This window comes from Hydra vulgaris, chromosome 06, assembly GCF_038396675.1.
Source record: "Hydra vulgaris chromosome 06, alternate assembly HydraT2T_AEP".
Taxonomy (NCBI): Eukaryota; Metazoa; Cnidaria; class Hydrozoa; order Anthoathecata; family Hydridae; genus Hydra; species Hydra vulgaris.
Genome location: NC_088925.1, coordinates 36,975,741 through 36,992,439, shown reverse-complemented (window position 1 = coordinate 36,992,439; position 16,699 = coordinate 36,975,741). Strand labels below are relative to the sequence as shown.

The following is a 16,699-nucleotide window of genomic DNA, read 5'->3' as shown; positions in this document are numbered from 1 at the left end:
AGTTACCCTATACTTGCTAATAGAAAACAATTGGTTTATTTTTTTAGTATCAACTTTTTAGTTCGAATCTAAAACTTCAGAATCGCTCCTAAAAATAAGAGAACAAATCGAAAAAAAAAATACGAACGTAATTTTAAATATTTATATATTTAAAATTACTTTTTTGCCTAAACTTTTTTAACGCAAAAATAAATTCTATATATCTGATATAATATTGTATTATGTAGAAATAGTTATCAGTTTAAGTTAGTATTAAATACCTTTGGGTCAGAATTCGAAATTAGTTATTAATAATTGGTTAAGTATTAATAGCAAAATTCAAAAAAACCGTTGAGGTTATGAGATGCCTAAAGCGGGAAATAAGTCAAAATACAGTATCCAAGGACAATAACTACAACGTATAACGTTTTCTTAAGACTCGGTCAGTTGAAGACCGAGATAAAGAGGACAACCACGTAAAAGCGATGAAAGCATACAAAACCAGATATGTGATTTTTTAATCGATAAGCCAAACGCAACAGTAACTGAGCTGCCATACTATATTTATCCTGGGAAGCCATTCATAATACTTTATATTTGTAAATGTTTCTTTAGTCAAATATAAAATCCAAATAAACCAGAAATTATATGAGAAAAGCTTTTATCGTGGAGCCCAAACTGCCAAAGACCCGCTGCCGCTCTCGGAGGACCATACTTTAGAAAACTTGATTTTTTTTTATGAAACCCTTTTTCATATATCCGGTAAAATTTTAAAACAGAACTTCCAAATTTGGAGTCTCAAAAAATTAAATACTGTGAAAGAATACCACCAGCACAGTCTGAGAGTCAACGTTTAGTGTGCTATGTCTTCAAACTACGTCGTACAAGCCATACTTTTTTGAAGAACCAGTTATCAACGGCTAAAACTACATTTAGATGCTTAAATAATTTTTTCATCCAGTATTGGTTTCAAAGGGCATTGTTAAACGAATCTACTTCCAACAAGACGGAGCTCCTGCACACTACACTACTGATGTTAGAGCTTGGTTGAATAAGAAGTTTCCAGAAAGATGGTTTGGCTAATGGTGTCAAATCGAATGGACTGCTCAATCCCCAGATATAATACCATATGATTTTTTGTTGGGATATGTTAAACAGAGAGCATTTTGACAAAAAGTAACTAATATTGACGATTTAAAGCAAGCAATAACAAATATAATCAATTTAATTACTCGTGATACTTGCCGTTACGTTTTTTCTGAAATTCAAAAATTGATGACTGAGATTAAAGAACAAAATAGAGCCCATATTAAAAGTTATTTTAAGTTAGTAATAAATGATGACATATTAAAATTGAGTGATAGACAGTGGTGTACACGTACAGTGAGTCTTTTATTAATCAATAATAAACATTTTTGTTATTGAATAATAAAAATGTTTCCCCACAAAAATGTTTTTTATTTTTATTTAATTTTAAATCAGGCATGTCGTATTCATTAACAATGGCATTGGCATTTCGTATTCATTAACAATGCCGGAATTTACACTGGTAGGAACCCCTAACCCCCTAAGTTTTATTATTAACTAGTATTTTAGTATTAATTTTAGTATTAACAATTTTTGATTTTTGGCTTTTGGTTAGACTAAAACTTTTGATTTTTAGCTAACTAAAAATCGGGGCCGATCGCACTTGACACCCCCCCCCCTTACCCCTTTTATTCATTAAAGTATCATGACTTTTTAAGTAGTGTTAAAATTTCAACAAAAGACAATTATCTTTCTTCGAGATTTTCCTTTAGGAGTTGTTAAACCAAGGAGGTATAATAGACTAACTAAAGGCAAAACAAAGCCAAAAATCTTTTGAAATCAGGGACTTAGTAGTATAATTATTCCAACAGCAAGTTAAAATGGCGTCTTTGCGTTGAAAAAGCAAAATTTTGAAATGTAGTTTGTTGACTTTAAAAGCTGTAATTGAAGTGGGTTACTCTCTTAAAAGTTGACTGGATAAGTTTTTAACAAATGCTCAAACTATCAAGAATCACAAAAAAAATCACAATCTTGTTAGATTAATCTTTCTTTTAATAACTTCCCGGTAGGAAATGAGCCAGCAAACAGCTAGCTTTAATAACTTAATACCAATTTTTTTATCACATTATCGTTTCATTTTGCGTTTTACGTCATAAAAGTTCGTTTTTTAGTATTGGATCTAATATATTTATGAAAATAATTGAGCTTACGACACAACGATTTTATTACAATATGTCGCTATCTGAATATCGTAGCTTTTTAGATATCAATATTACTACGATATATGCTACATATCGTAGCATTGTAGTGAACTACAACATAACGACAAATCTGTAGCTAATTGATGGCTAGATATCGCAGTTTTGTAGCTTGCGATATATCGATATTTATTACGATATATATATATATATCGTATTATAATGGTATTATATCTGTATTTATACTACGATTGGTTTGAAAGGATTCAATCATCTTATAGGTGTTATCTGATACACCGTAAGAAGAGAGCCTATGGAGAAGGCAACGGTGTTATCTGTAGCTATTGATATATCAATAGCTACAGATCGTGGGAATCGTAAAACGTGTAAAGCTTGAACCCCCATCAATTTAAAGGGGTTACAAGTTGTTTGGTCATAATTTTTGAACACTAAAAGATTATTCTTATAATTAATTCTTTTATGATGATTTGATGGTTACACTGATAGTTTTATACTAAATTTAACTTATAGACTAAATTTAAAATGGAATTAGCATAATTCAGCTTCTGTATGTATGATTTCCTCCTTAGACTCTTCTACAACTTGTGGACTGGACAACATACCTGTTATAGTCTTGCAGAAGTGTTCTCTGGAGCTGTCGTCTATATTTTCAAAACTATTTAACAAGTACTTAACATTGTCTTGTTTTCCAGCCTGCTGGAAAGCAGCATCTGTTAATTTCTATTTTTTGAGTCTTTTATTAACAAACACTTAATTTCTGATCTTGAATCTAATAACTTTTTGATCATCAATATAAGTTTCGATCATTTCCTATAATTTTAGAGGTTCCTCAAGGTTCTATCCTTGGCCCTATACATTTATTAATTTACAGTAACAATCTTCCAGAAATTCTACGGCGCCATTTTTCGCTGATGAGAAAACTATTTAATCTTGTCTTGATAAGAAGCCAACACTCTCTGATTACTTGGAGGGGGGCATTTGAGCTTGAAAAGGATTTCACAGCATTGTTCAAGGATTGCTACAGCATTGGACTCTCGGTGGCTGGTGAACGTTAACTCAGATAAAACATAAGGTTTTTCAACTAACCGTTATCGCAATAATCTAGATCTTCCAATATTTATAAACGGTAATGTACTTTATAAGTTATTTACCCTTTGCCTTTTAGTATTAATTCTTATTTCCAATTATTTAATGGAAACCATATCTCAAATCCATTGTAAAATTAGCATCTGCTAAGGCTGCATCTCTTTACAAAGCTTGATGGCACAAAAACTCGTTCTCAGGTTACTCGTCATTTAAGTCTCATCCTTTTACTGTAACTGTTCCTAAGTGCTCCAAAAAGTCTAAGTTTTTTTCCTCGAACATCAGTTCTTTGGAATTAGCTTCGTTTATGTTGTTTTGCTGATTCATATCAAGATAAACAAGATAAAGGGAGCAATCTTTTGAGTCGTCTGTTAATCGTTGTTAATCAAAAAGCAATCTTTTAAGTCGTCTCTTAATCGTTGTCTTGCATCTTTTCTCTTCTAGTAAATTCCAACTCTAATAGTGGTTGCTTGCAGCCTTGCTAGAAGTGCAGATGCTTACAAAAAAAAAAATTAATTACATATTTGAAATGGGACAGGCATAATATATTGGAAATAAAATAATCAAATTATCTTTGATTAAATTTATAATTTTTTTGACTTTCAAGTAAAAACATGTTAAAAATTAGTTACAATTGCACTAGCAATGATAAAAAACAATCATAATAATATAAAGTATAAGTAGTAGTAGTATTTTTTTAAATAAATTTAAAAAAATAATAATAGAGTTAATAAATAAAAAAGTAGGTATAATATCAATTAATCAAATATTTTAATAATCCATCACCAAACTTTTAAAATCATACAGAATTTGTATGAAGTTAGCAAAAACTCAATCACCTAATCAGCAGTAGTGCAAATCTAGTCAAGACAAAATCAATAGGTATTTTGGTATTCTAAACGGTATCAACTATGGTATACTCAACGGCAACCGTACAAACTAATTGTAAAAAAGTCGCTGAATGATACATCGACAAACAAATTATGTAAATTTGTAATTCACTGGCAAACTAAGTGTACTAAAAACTAGTTATAGCTGATCTTAACAAGTTTGCAAAAAATAAATTATATTATTGTAACTTATTATAATTATTATGTTTTAACATTTTTAATTATTTACATTTAAATAACTTTTATTATTATAACTCATATTCCAATATCAAATATATTAATAACAACGTTCAAAAAAAATAGTGGGAAAGGAGGGGGTGTCAAGTGCGATCGGCCCCCATTTTTAGTTAGCTAAAAACCAAAAGTTTTAGTCTAACCAAAGACCAAAAGTTAGTCAAGCCAAAAATCAAAAATTGTTAATACTAAAACTAATACTAAAATACTAGTTAATACTAAAATTTAGTTGGTCGAGCCAAAAACCAAAAATTTTAGTTAGTCAAATACCAAAATATATGTCTGAATCCGCCCCTGAGTAGTGGAAACACTCAGTATAATACTGATGTCGTTTAAAAAGATCTAATTAATTGCACGTGCTTAGTTAAACAGTTACACTTTTATTATAATTTTTATAATAATAAAAATTTAGCTTGAAATTGCATTTAGTTTATAATATTTTTGTATAATTATAGTACCTAACTTTTGCTTTGTCTCGTTTGAATTATTATTCTTATAAAATTACAATCATGTAACTGTCTTCTTATATACAAAAATTGTTGTTTTGGCACTCAAAAAAGTTAAAAGTGATGAAGAAAATCAAAAGAAATTATAGCGAAAATCTCAATGAAGCACATTTACAAAAATTACAAACTCTCAGAAATGAGAGTCAGATTAGACGGAAAATAAAGGCAAAATAGGAGTCTATCAAAATAAGTTTTTGTAAACATCTCTTCGAAAAGCCTAAAGTCGTTGCAGTTCAACTGCTAGAATGGACAATATACACCATCCGACAAGTTGGTATTGATGATTGAAATCTTAAAAGTGTTATGGATCCATAGGATATAATTGTAGTATCAAATGTTAATATCAAACCAACTGAAACAATCGGTGCATCCGAAATTTTTATCAATCAAACAAAAATAGTTAAAACATCAAAAGTTGGTACTGATTTAACCAAAACGTTTGAAACCTCGGATTCTATTGAGACTCTTAAAGCAACAGAAGTTAATATTGATCCTATACAGACAATGGAAAAAACTTCATTTGATTCTGCCACAATCATTGAACTTAATATAAATTCAAAGATATCCGCTATCATTTCTCCACAACTATGCACATCTATATCCTTAGATTTAACTTGCGAGCCTTCAGCGATTTGTGTTTTAAAGGCATTTCCGTTAAAGAAAATTGTGACATTCAGTTTTAGTCTTCAAGGAGTATATTGCTTCAAGGAGGATCTTAGAGCGACATCAAATCTGCAATTAAACTAAAATAGCGTTTATAAAATAAATATAAAATGGTTGTAAGAACCAGGCGATGAATCTGGAGAAGCAGATAATAACAGTGTCAAAGATCCTGGTTATTCAAATGATATCTGTTCTCCTCATGAAGTTATGCTACACAATGATGCTGAACAACTCTAGAACATAATTCAATACTGAGGAAGTGCGAACCGGTTAAACCTTGAAAAAAAAAAAAAAAAAATCGTTTTTTCGTTTGAAAGCATAAATTTAATGATAATTCTTGGAATTGTAAACAGGAGCGCATTTCTTAAAAGCAACATATTTAAAAGTAATATTTAAACTTGACCTTTTATAACAGATGGCAATTTTCATATGCACGAGTAATCCGTAAGATTAAATAAAATATCACAGTTGAGGAAATCGAAGACAACCAGAGGCGCACATTTAATTTCATAAATGCTAAAGAATTAATAAAGTTTATATTGTAACTTTAATTTGAGGCTATCCTAAAAAATTGATAGCATCTTTACGTCTTTAATGAAATCATCTATAATTAAAATCAACTATAATTTCAGGCATAGCTCCTGCAGGAGATAAACGAGGAAAATATTCAGCTGCAACTGAAGCTTATGATAAATATATCAAAAACGTATCTTTAAATTACCCGCAATTGCCGAGAACATGCTCCGCATCAATATTTTCTTTCTGATTTAACTGTGTTGGAAATGCACAAGGATTGAATTAATTCAGCACTTTAAATCAGGATCTTGTTCCTGATTTAAAGAGCTGTTACTAAACCTATCGCAATAAATTCGGATTTAAAAATAAGTTTTACAAAATTTGGGGGAAAATAGTGTAAAAACTGCGTTAAACATCAACAAAATGGCATTTTCGCAACACACCTATCGAACAAACTAGGAAAAAAAAACTTTGTTGAATGTACCAGTTGGAAGAAGTCAATCCACTTAATCTTTATTAATTCGTTAATCTTTAAAAAGTCATTATGCTGCCAAGAATAAAGACTGCTCACAAAATATTCACGCATATTAGCGCATTATCACAATATCAACGCATATCAGCACAATCACAATATCAACGCATTTTTATTTTAAATAATGTAATTATTTACTTAAATGAAATCTATTTGACATCATCAATTTCAAAGTACACAAAGATCTTTTTATATGATTTTTCTATATAAATTTTTAGTATTATCTCTGTACATTTTATCTTTAACTTCACTATCGTTACGTATAAGGTGATCTGTTTTTATATCGTGTTTAAAAAAAAACAAAAAAAACGACAGCATAAGAAAAGTGAAATGAAAAGTGTATGGTCATTTTTATCAAGCGTTGAATTAAAGATAATGCCGCAACAACAACTTTAGTCAACGGTAATCTGTTGAACAAAAGTTAATACTCTTCTAAAAAGTTACTCCTTTTAAAGATCAACATCATTATAAAGTTAACTGCAAAAGAGTTCAGTTTTTGGACGTAGCTCGATACTTTATCAAGTTTGACGTGCTTTGAATGTACTCTGAATTTAAATTATTTCAAAGTTTTCCGATTTCAACACTACATTTCTCCGCACTGTGTGATGACAACAGATAATTTAGGTCGATTATTTGCACCAGTTGCAACATTCTACAATTGTTTTAAATATTTCACTAATTTAACTTCAAGTCACATAACAATTAAGCAAGACAAAAAACATAAAAATTAATAGTTGAATAAGACAAAAAAACATAAAATTCAGCAAACCTCTATTTTCCGCATTACAAGTAAACCATCAATAACTTTCCCTGTAAAATAGTTTTTTATTTTTACATAATGCGCAACAATAACATTAGAAAAAATTAATCAGAATATTAGAAAAATCATATTATACATATCTAAGATTAGAAATCAAATTATCGTTAATAAAAAATCAGAATATCGTTTATTAGAAAAATGCCGCTTTATGATTTTGGGTAGTGGGGCAGATCCAAAAATCCATTTTTAAGATATTTTTAAAAAATTTTTAAAATGAATAATGTCTGCTACAGGGCATCCGAAACTCATAAAACAGCAATGCAACAAATATACAAATAATTACCGAATACAACATGTTTGCCATCTAAAAAGTCACACTTTGCACAGGTAATAAAGAACTATAACCAAAAAAATTATTTTGAATTTAAATTATGAGCGGAAAACTATTCATATATAAATTTATACATATATGTTCATATAAATATACTTATTTAAATTTTTTTTACTACAAATAATAAGTAAGTGTTAGTCAAACCAACACAATTTTCAAATTCAATTATTTCTTTTCTATTTAACTATTTAACAGAGAAATATAAGCTCTGTAAGAGAAAGAAATTAAAAAAAAAAGTTTATTAAAAAAAATTTTATTTCACAAAATAACTTTTGCTTCATAGTAAAATTGTTAACTATGAATAAAATATGTAGTAAGTAGTAAATATGAAAACTTGATAAACAATATTAAAACGCTTTTAAAGTGAAAAATGATTTAACCACATTAAAACGAAAGTAGAGCTTTGTTAAATTCTTAACAACTCTTTGCATAAATTAGAATATTATTTTTTTGCTACCTTGTTTCTATAGGGTCGATTAGGTATAAGGTAATGCTCTATTTAAATAACCCAAAATTTATTTGCTAATAAATTTACATAATATATTTCAGAATTTATTTCAATATAAGACTTGACCGAAAATATCCAGAAAAGGATAATCCTGATCATATTATTCTTAACTCAGACATACATAACTTATGCATGACCATTAATAATACACAATAACAATTAAAAAGATGCAAGAAAGTACATCAAATTATTTGCCTTTCATTCATGTGATTAGACTTTTTTAATATTAAAAAGTTTACAACTTTGTTATTGTAAATGATATTAAGTTAACCTTTTTTGTTTTCCTCGTTGTTTTATTTATAATTTTTGTTTTGCCTAACACACTTTTGTTTGGCATTTTTGTTGGAATCTCTTACTAGTCTTGCTTAAAATATTTTTGTTGGAAACTTTTTTGCTAGTGCTGTTTAAGCTATTGGCAGAATTTAACTTTTAAAAAATTATGTTTAAATTTACATTTTACAGTACAAATAAATGAGTTAATTTACAAAAATGTTTTTTGAAAAACATATTTAGTAAAATGATTTAAAAAAATAAAAATTTTACCTGACAACCATTTGTGTTTGGACCACTGTTTGCCTTAAAAAAAAAAAAGTAGGTGTGCTAGATATAACTTGTATAATAATACAACTGGATATGCAGAATATATCAAAATATCTGTAAACAACCAATTCCCTTTAAAAAAGAGTTTTTTGCATTTTTTTGAACCATTTCCAACTTGGTGGAAATAGTAAAAAAAGTTTTTTGCATTTTGTTGAACCATTTCCAACTTGGTGGAAATAGTAAAATAAACACAAATTTCAAAACTATAACTAACACTTATCTTTAAATCCGTTAAAAATGCTAAAACTTAATAAAAAGTAGAGTAATAAACCAGTACTTATACATACAATACAATATACTAAAAAGATAAATAAATCACACTTATTCCTTAAAACATACTCTATACAATATTAAACATCTATTTTAGACTCATAATTAAAGTTGCACAAATGCATTTAATTAATACAAACCGTTTTTAGACTAAGTGTATTAATTGAATACAAATGTATCAGAACTTTTTTATATTAATAGATTCAAAACCTTTATACAACTTATATCGTTGTATAAGGTCACCTCTTAGTTTCCAAACCTCTTAGGTTGTTAAGTTTAAAACTTTTATTCTTTAATTATATCTCAGATGTCTTGGTTCGGGCATCATTTTAGTGGCTCTACTTTGAGCTTTTTCAACTTTGATATCTTTTACATAATTGGGATTCCGAGCTTGAACTACAAACTACAAATGTAATCTAACAAAAATACATTCTTTATCTCAAGATAAAGAAATGCAAGAACCTTGGAAACCTTGAAAATATCATAAATTCTTAGACAACTAGGAAATGGCCGTTTGCAAGTTTTATTTTATTAATCATTGCGTAAAAAACTAATTAGCAAAATAGGAAATTCAAATAAATTAAAATAGAAACAAATAAAAAGAAATTAATAACTTAAATATTTTGTGTACTGTTTTTATTTTTTTTATTTTAGAGTGGTTGTTATTTTCAGCAACAAAATTAGACAAGACAAAGAAAAAAAAAAAAAATTATATATATTTTATTTGTTTTTTTTTTAAAGAGAAAAGCAAAAAAATAAAATGCTATCTGTTTGTAAAATATATTTGTATAATTTTAATGTAACAAGTTTATATTGTCCCTATATGAAAACGTCTATGTAATGCATGCGTATACTTTTATGTATAACTTTTTGTATTATATAATTATATTTATCTAAATGTATGAAATCGCTTGTTTAGCTTATTTGGATCTTCATAAACGGAATGTTTGTGGTTCAAAATCCAACTTTTCTAATTATTTTTTTCACTCACAGAGCCAGAAATAAAAAACGTACCGGAAAAGAAAGGTAATATGAAACAATTAAGGCTATGTGAAAAATGTGTAGACAGCATGGCCTAATTGAAGCTTTAAAACTATGTATATGTGTGTGTGTCTTACTTAGAAAATTCACTGAAAGACTTAAATGGTATAAGAAATCTGAATGTGATGAGATGTGTATCATTTAACAAAATACAAAAAAATATTTTTTATATACAAATAGGAAAAGATAAATGGTTACAAAGCAATCACATGTCTAGCAGTATTTAAAAGAAAAAAGAAATTGGAAAGTTGTAGCAATCGAACCTCGGATATTCTGTTTATGAAGTTAACACCTTATCCATATAAGCTAAACATGCGTATACATAGTTTAAAATAAATATAATTACATAATACAAAAAGTTATACATAAAAGTATACGCATGCATCGCATAGACGTTTTTTTATAGGGACAATATCTACTTGTTACATTAAAATTATACAAAATATATTTTATAAACAGATAGCAATTTATATTTTAGCTTTCTTCTTTTAAAAAAAACAAATAAAATATATATAGAAATAAAATATAGGAAAATCATTCTATTTAATGTCAACTTAAAACTATTTTTTTTTTTTGACTAATCGAGTTTTGTTGCTGAAAATAACAACCCCTCTAAAGAAACAAAAATAAAAACAGTAGACAAATTATTTAAACTATTAATTCTTTTTCTTTCTAATTTTGTTTTAATTTGTTATTTTGTTAGATTTGCTTTCTTTGTTTTTGAAACTTTTTTTCGCAACACTTAATGCAATAAAACGAAAACAAAAAATTGCACGGGTTTAGTAGGAAGGCTTTTATATATATATAATATATAAAAAATCTTCTGTCCTTACCAATAACTTACTTTTTAAAAAGCTATTCCATACTGGTAACTTTACATCAACAATTTTTGTAGACATTCTGTTAATTTAAATAATAATTGTAAACATTCGTTAATCTAACATTTTCTTTCCGTTTCTCTTGATTTTTTAAGTAATAAACAAAGCGGATAAAAACTGATGAACTACAATGTTTTAAAACAAAAAAATGTACCAAACTAATTCCAATCCATTTTGATATATCAAGAGCCTTTAATCTTCTTTTTATATCATTTTGTGCTATCTTCACAGCATCAAATAACATGTCTAATTGATAGTTTACAATATTTATGTATATATCTTTATCTTCTACATATACATATTGGAAATATCCATTTAATATTTTAGCCATTTGATCGGTGACAATTTTTCTGTTACAGTTCTTGATTGATGTAATTTGGGTTTTTACTAAAGCTCTCAAAAATCGCGAAAATGCCTACTAGGGCACTCATCAAACAAACAGGCAAGTACAAGGGTACCAGTTAAAAATTATTTTTTAATAAAAGCTGTACTTAAAAACAGTCAATAAAAACTTTTCATTCAATGATGTCACTAAGATTTGTTCTTTTTCACTTCTTTTCAAATTTTCATACTAAGTGTCCAGATTACACAAGTCTAAATTACAGATTAGAAATACTAGTCCACTGTTTTCACTACTTTCCACTAGAACTACTACTGTTTCTGGTGCCGAAGATGCGCATTGTCTTTTACAAAGCATTTATTTGTTTCATATTTATAAATACAGACTTAAAAAAAAACTTGTTTTTCAATTTTTTTTTTCTTTCCCCAAACAAAATGCCTAGCTTTTTAAGGAGAAACTGAAAATACCTTAAATATAATTTGAATTTTGAATTTATAATTGAAAAAATATAATTTGCTTAACTAAAACTTGGATTTCATTAAATGAACTTCAAAATAATTATATTTTCTATTTTTCCATCTTCAAGGTTTTGAGTTTAGTTCATGAGACAAATTATTAGAGGAGTTTTGATTTACAAAAAGGAAAGCATCATACATAACTTGAGAAATAAAAAGGGAGTTTCTTATGAAGAAACTCAAATAAATTTTCTTCATTTCTTGTTAATAAAAGTACCTTTAATAAAAATATCTTTTTAAATGCTAGGTGGTGCCATAATTAATATTTTTGTTTTCGATTGGTTAATACATAAGGATGATTCACTCATCCATTTAGATATGTATTCAAGACATTTAGATATGTATTTTGGTATACCTAGGACTAGTGCATTATATTGAGATGAAGGAAGGAATGCTTTTAGAGTTTGATGATCATCTGAGTATCCAAAAGTTTTAACATAGATTATGTTCAGATATTTGTATAGTGGTCTCATATAGATCTTTAAGAGTTTTAAACCCAGGACAATACCTTGTGATGCTCCATATTTTACATTTTAGTTCATGGAATATCCATTGCCAATTTTAACTTTTTGAGTACGGTTAACTAAAAATGATTCGAACCACTTGTGGGTTGAGTCAATTATACCTATTTCACTGGTTAATAGTCCAAGTAGTTTTTGCTGACCAATAGTGTCGAAGTGATCAATAGTGCACTTAGATCAAGTAACATTAGTACTGAAGGTGTATGCTTTTTATCAAAGAGTTTAAATATATCATTGGTAAGCTTAAGTAAAAGCATTTCAGTTGAGTGATGTTTTTTGTACCCATATTGATATTCAATATGAAGATTGTTTGTTGTCATGTGGGAATCAAGAGGATTTGAAACTACTCTTTCTATTAGCTTGCTAATAAATACTAAATTAGAAACTGGTCTTTAGTTTTTGAAGTCTTCAGTATCTGTGGCAGAGTCTAACTTGTTTATTATTGGAAGTAATATAGCACTTTTTAGACAATCCATACTGTTTGATTCTAGCGATAGGTTTACTATTCCGTAGTAAATTAATCTGTAGTAGATATGCAGGAATCGGATCATCAGGAGAACATTTTACTCCAAATGGCATGGTGATTTTGTAAATTTCTTTGTATGTTGTTAGATCAAAAGTTCTTAAAAACTGCCCATTATAATCTGATGTGTTTTTCTTTGCTTGGGATATTTGAAGACCAGACCTGAGTTTTCTGATTTTTCAGTAAAATAATTATTTAAGTTCAGGGCTCGAATTAAGCATATCGCGATTAGTTTTTGCAACTTCGCGATTAGTTTTTTCTTAAAATTTGTTTTTCCGCGATCTTTCTTTTTTTTTTGTGATTATTCTTTTTTTATTTTAGAATATTGATACCCTATTCGCGAATATTTAGTGTTCTTTTACAGTATAAAACTGCAGTGACTTTTGTAACGATAACTTTTTTTAAAGCGGAGCATAAAGTAAAAGAAAGAAAAATAAAAGATTTAGAAAATCAATTAGGAAAAAGACCGATTGTTTAAGGAAGGAAAAATTTATAAAAAACAAACGATTAAATACTTATTCGAATCAAGAAATAAAAGATTTTGATTGAAAAAAGAAATAAAAGTTAATTGATTGTCATTTTCTTAACTCGAATTCTCAAGGGCTTTATTCCAATTTAGCTCATTCATTATGAACAAATTTAATAATATTTTTATAAGTTTATTTTGTGAAGAATAGTAGAAGGCAATATAGACTCTAAATAGTTGTTAAAAAAAAACTTTAAAGTTTGTTAGTACACTTGCTAATTTTAAATTAATAGCAATAAATGGATGCAAATAAGGACCACAGATGCAGATTATCTACAGTTAAAAAGTGGGAAAAACATTTTAACTGCGAGTTAGAATACGATTTAAATGGAAATGAAGTTATAAGATTAAGATGCAGTTTATGTAAACAATTTGAAAAACGGATAAGTCAAACAAAATTATTTTCCATGACCTGGATCAAACCAGGAACAATATCAATAAAAAAAGATTCACTGGCATCGCATTTAAGCAGTGCGCAACATAAAGAGGCCACACGAATTCATCAACAAATAACATTAGGTTCAGTTTCATTATCTTACCATGTTATTCATAATACTCCAATCAGGCGTGGTTTACGTAAAATGGCCGTAAAAGACGCTGACTCGTTACGGAAAAAGTTTAATATTGCGTATTACTTGGTAAAACGAGAGCGTCCATTCACAGATAATCCTTATTTGATTGCATTAGAAAAGAAGAATAAGGTTACAAATTTAGGAAATTCTTATGGCACTGACCGTGCAGCTGCAATATTTACAGATTACATTGGCACTGTAATTAAAAACAAATTAACTGAATGTTTAAAAAATTGTAGATTTTACTGTGTTCTCTGTGATGGAAGCACAGATTCAGATGTATCCGAACAGGAATTGATTTACATTGTTTATTTAAAAGACGGAAGTCCGAAAGTAGAATTCTTATCTATTGAAACGGCAGAGAATTCTAATGCTGTTGGCCTGAAAAAATGTATAACAGACGCTTTTACAAGAGTTGGTATTACCAATTCTTATAAACATCTATTGGGTGTAAATCTTGATGGAGCTAACGTTAATCTAGGAGCTTATGCTGGTTTAGGCGCATTACTAAAGGAAAGTTCTCCTTGGCTGGAAGTTGTACACTGTTTTAACCATCGACTTGAACTTGCTTTAAAAGATGCGTTTGAAAATTTATCTGCCTTCAAAACTGTTGACGAACCACTTTTACAACTTTATCACTTGTATCAAAAGTCACTAAAGCGCTACCGAGAACTACAAGGATTAGCTGAAGCTTGGGGTAATAGCGTTCCGAAACCAACAAAAGCATGCGCAACTCGGTGGATTGATCACAAGTATAAAGCAATGAAAATTGCTTTAGAAAATTATGGTGTGTTTATGACACATATTGAATCATTGGCTATAACAGACTCCCAGGTAGCAAAGAGAGCAGAGTTAAAGGGTTTTTTAAAGCGATGGAAAAATGCGTCTGTGCCTATTCATTTATCAATATCTGGATGTTTTATCTCCCCTTCGGCATCTGAGTTTAAGTTTTCAGAACAATATTCATGATCCAGTAAAAGCTGTAAGAAGAGTTCATGGGCAATGACCAAGCTGCAAATTCTTCTTGAAAATTCGCTAGACATGCTTGATGATACAAGTGTTATAACCCATTATAAAAAACTGTCTAAAGATAATGAGACAATTGATTCAAAGCAATGTTATCAAAATATTGCACTTTCTCAATATACCAAAGTTAATAGCCATGTTCTTGACCAGTACAAGCTAATTATTGCAAACATTACCATATGTATGGAAGGCCGTTTTCAATTTCTCCAAAAATCACCATTGTTTATACATTTGGTAGATGGAACTTTTGGTGATAAAGCTATTGGTGAAGTTGTTGAACATTTTTCTGAATTTTTAATTGGCGTAGGATGTGATTTGAATTATATACTTCATGAGTGAATCATTTTAAAAGCATACATGTTTCCCATCATAAGTAACAATCAAAATGAGTATTATTTGAAAATTTGGGAAAATTTGGGATATTTTTGAACTATTTTTAATTTGTCCTTTTACAAATGCGAAAGTAGAACGAATGTTTTCATGTATGAATCGCATAAAAATTGACTGGAGAAGTTGTCTTAGACGAGATCTCTTAGAATCTCTACTTCGGATAAGTGAAGAAGGTCCTGAGATTGACAAATTTGAACCTGATACTGCTATGGACGAATGGTATAATGATAAAGTTAGATGATTGTCAGCAAATTTTCATCGTTACCGGAAAAAAGAAAAAGAAAGTCAGGAAAAACAGACATTGATCTAGCTACATTTACAATATCGGATTTGGAAGAAAGTGAAAGTGAGGAAGAAAATTATGACAACTTTTAATTTTATTTAGCGCATTGTAACCCCTTAAAATTAAAATATTAAATAATAACTTGTAATGGCGTATGATTTTTTGCATTAAACTAGTGAAAGCATTAAACTAGTGAAATGATTACAAAAGGATCAAAATATTTACGATTACGATCTAATACTTTATCTATTAGCAATCAAAAAAAGTATTAGATCGTAAAAGATTCTATTATTAAGACACATTTTTTCTTTCGCATTTTTAATAGTTTTTTATAACTGTTTCAAATTTATAGATTGTTTTGTTAGAGTTTTAAATAATTTTTTTTACTGTTAAAAATTTATAGAAAATTAAATATTCTAGTTGTTTTAAACAGTTTAAAATATGTAAATAAAATAGAAAAAGAAATAATTAATTAAAAGAAGATTATATCAAGTTCATTGATTTTACAAAAATACAGCCGTTAGATTTAATGCAATTTAATTATAGTAATAATGTAAATTATAACTAAAGTTACTTTACAACCGCTGAACATAAATGTTATGACATCTTATTCAAAAATGAGACTTATTATATATGTTATTATAAATAAGTTAAAATAAATAATGCCCCCTCCCCTCCGGCGGGTGTGGAGGAGGGGTTATGAGCAACAACAAAAATCGCAATTAGATTTTTTTTACGCTAATTCGAACCCTGAAGTTGTTAGCTAGTTTTTTGTCTGAATCTAGTTGGCTGTTGGTAGTACATATTCTTGAGTTTTATCTAGTAGCTTGTTTACCAATGAGAATAGATTTTTACTTGTAGCGTTTTTATTTAATAAATTAGAGAAAAATGTTCTTTTTTTTATAT

The 16,699-nt window shown here is 28.4% G+C and overlaps 1 protein-coding gene across 1 annotated transcript in view; it reads right to left on the bottom strand.

The window, feature by feature from the left end:
- Positions 1-6,937: 6,937 nt before the first annotated feature.
- LOC100215508 (peptidyl-prolyl cis-trans isomerase H) overlaps positions 6,938-16,699 on the bottom strand; it is a 34,133-nt gene continuing 24,371 nt past the window's right edge. Inside the window, exons 6-9 of the mRNA XM_065800030.1 lie at positions 8,852-8,884; positions 7,753-7,807; positions 7,419-7,459; positions 6,938-7,301 (exon numbers count right to left, since the gene is read on the bottom strand). Coding sequence (XP_065656102.1) covers positions 7,233-7,301; positions 7,419-7,459; positions 7,753-7,807; positions 8,852-8,884 — 198 coding nt within the window. The 3' untranslated portion in view covers positions 6,938-7,232. The remainder of the gene's footprint in view (positions 7,302-7,418; positions 7,460-7,752; positions 7,808-8,851; positions 8,885-16,699) is intronic.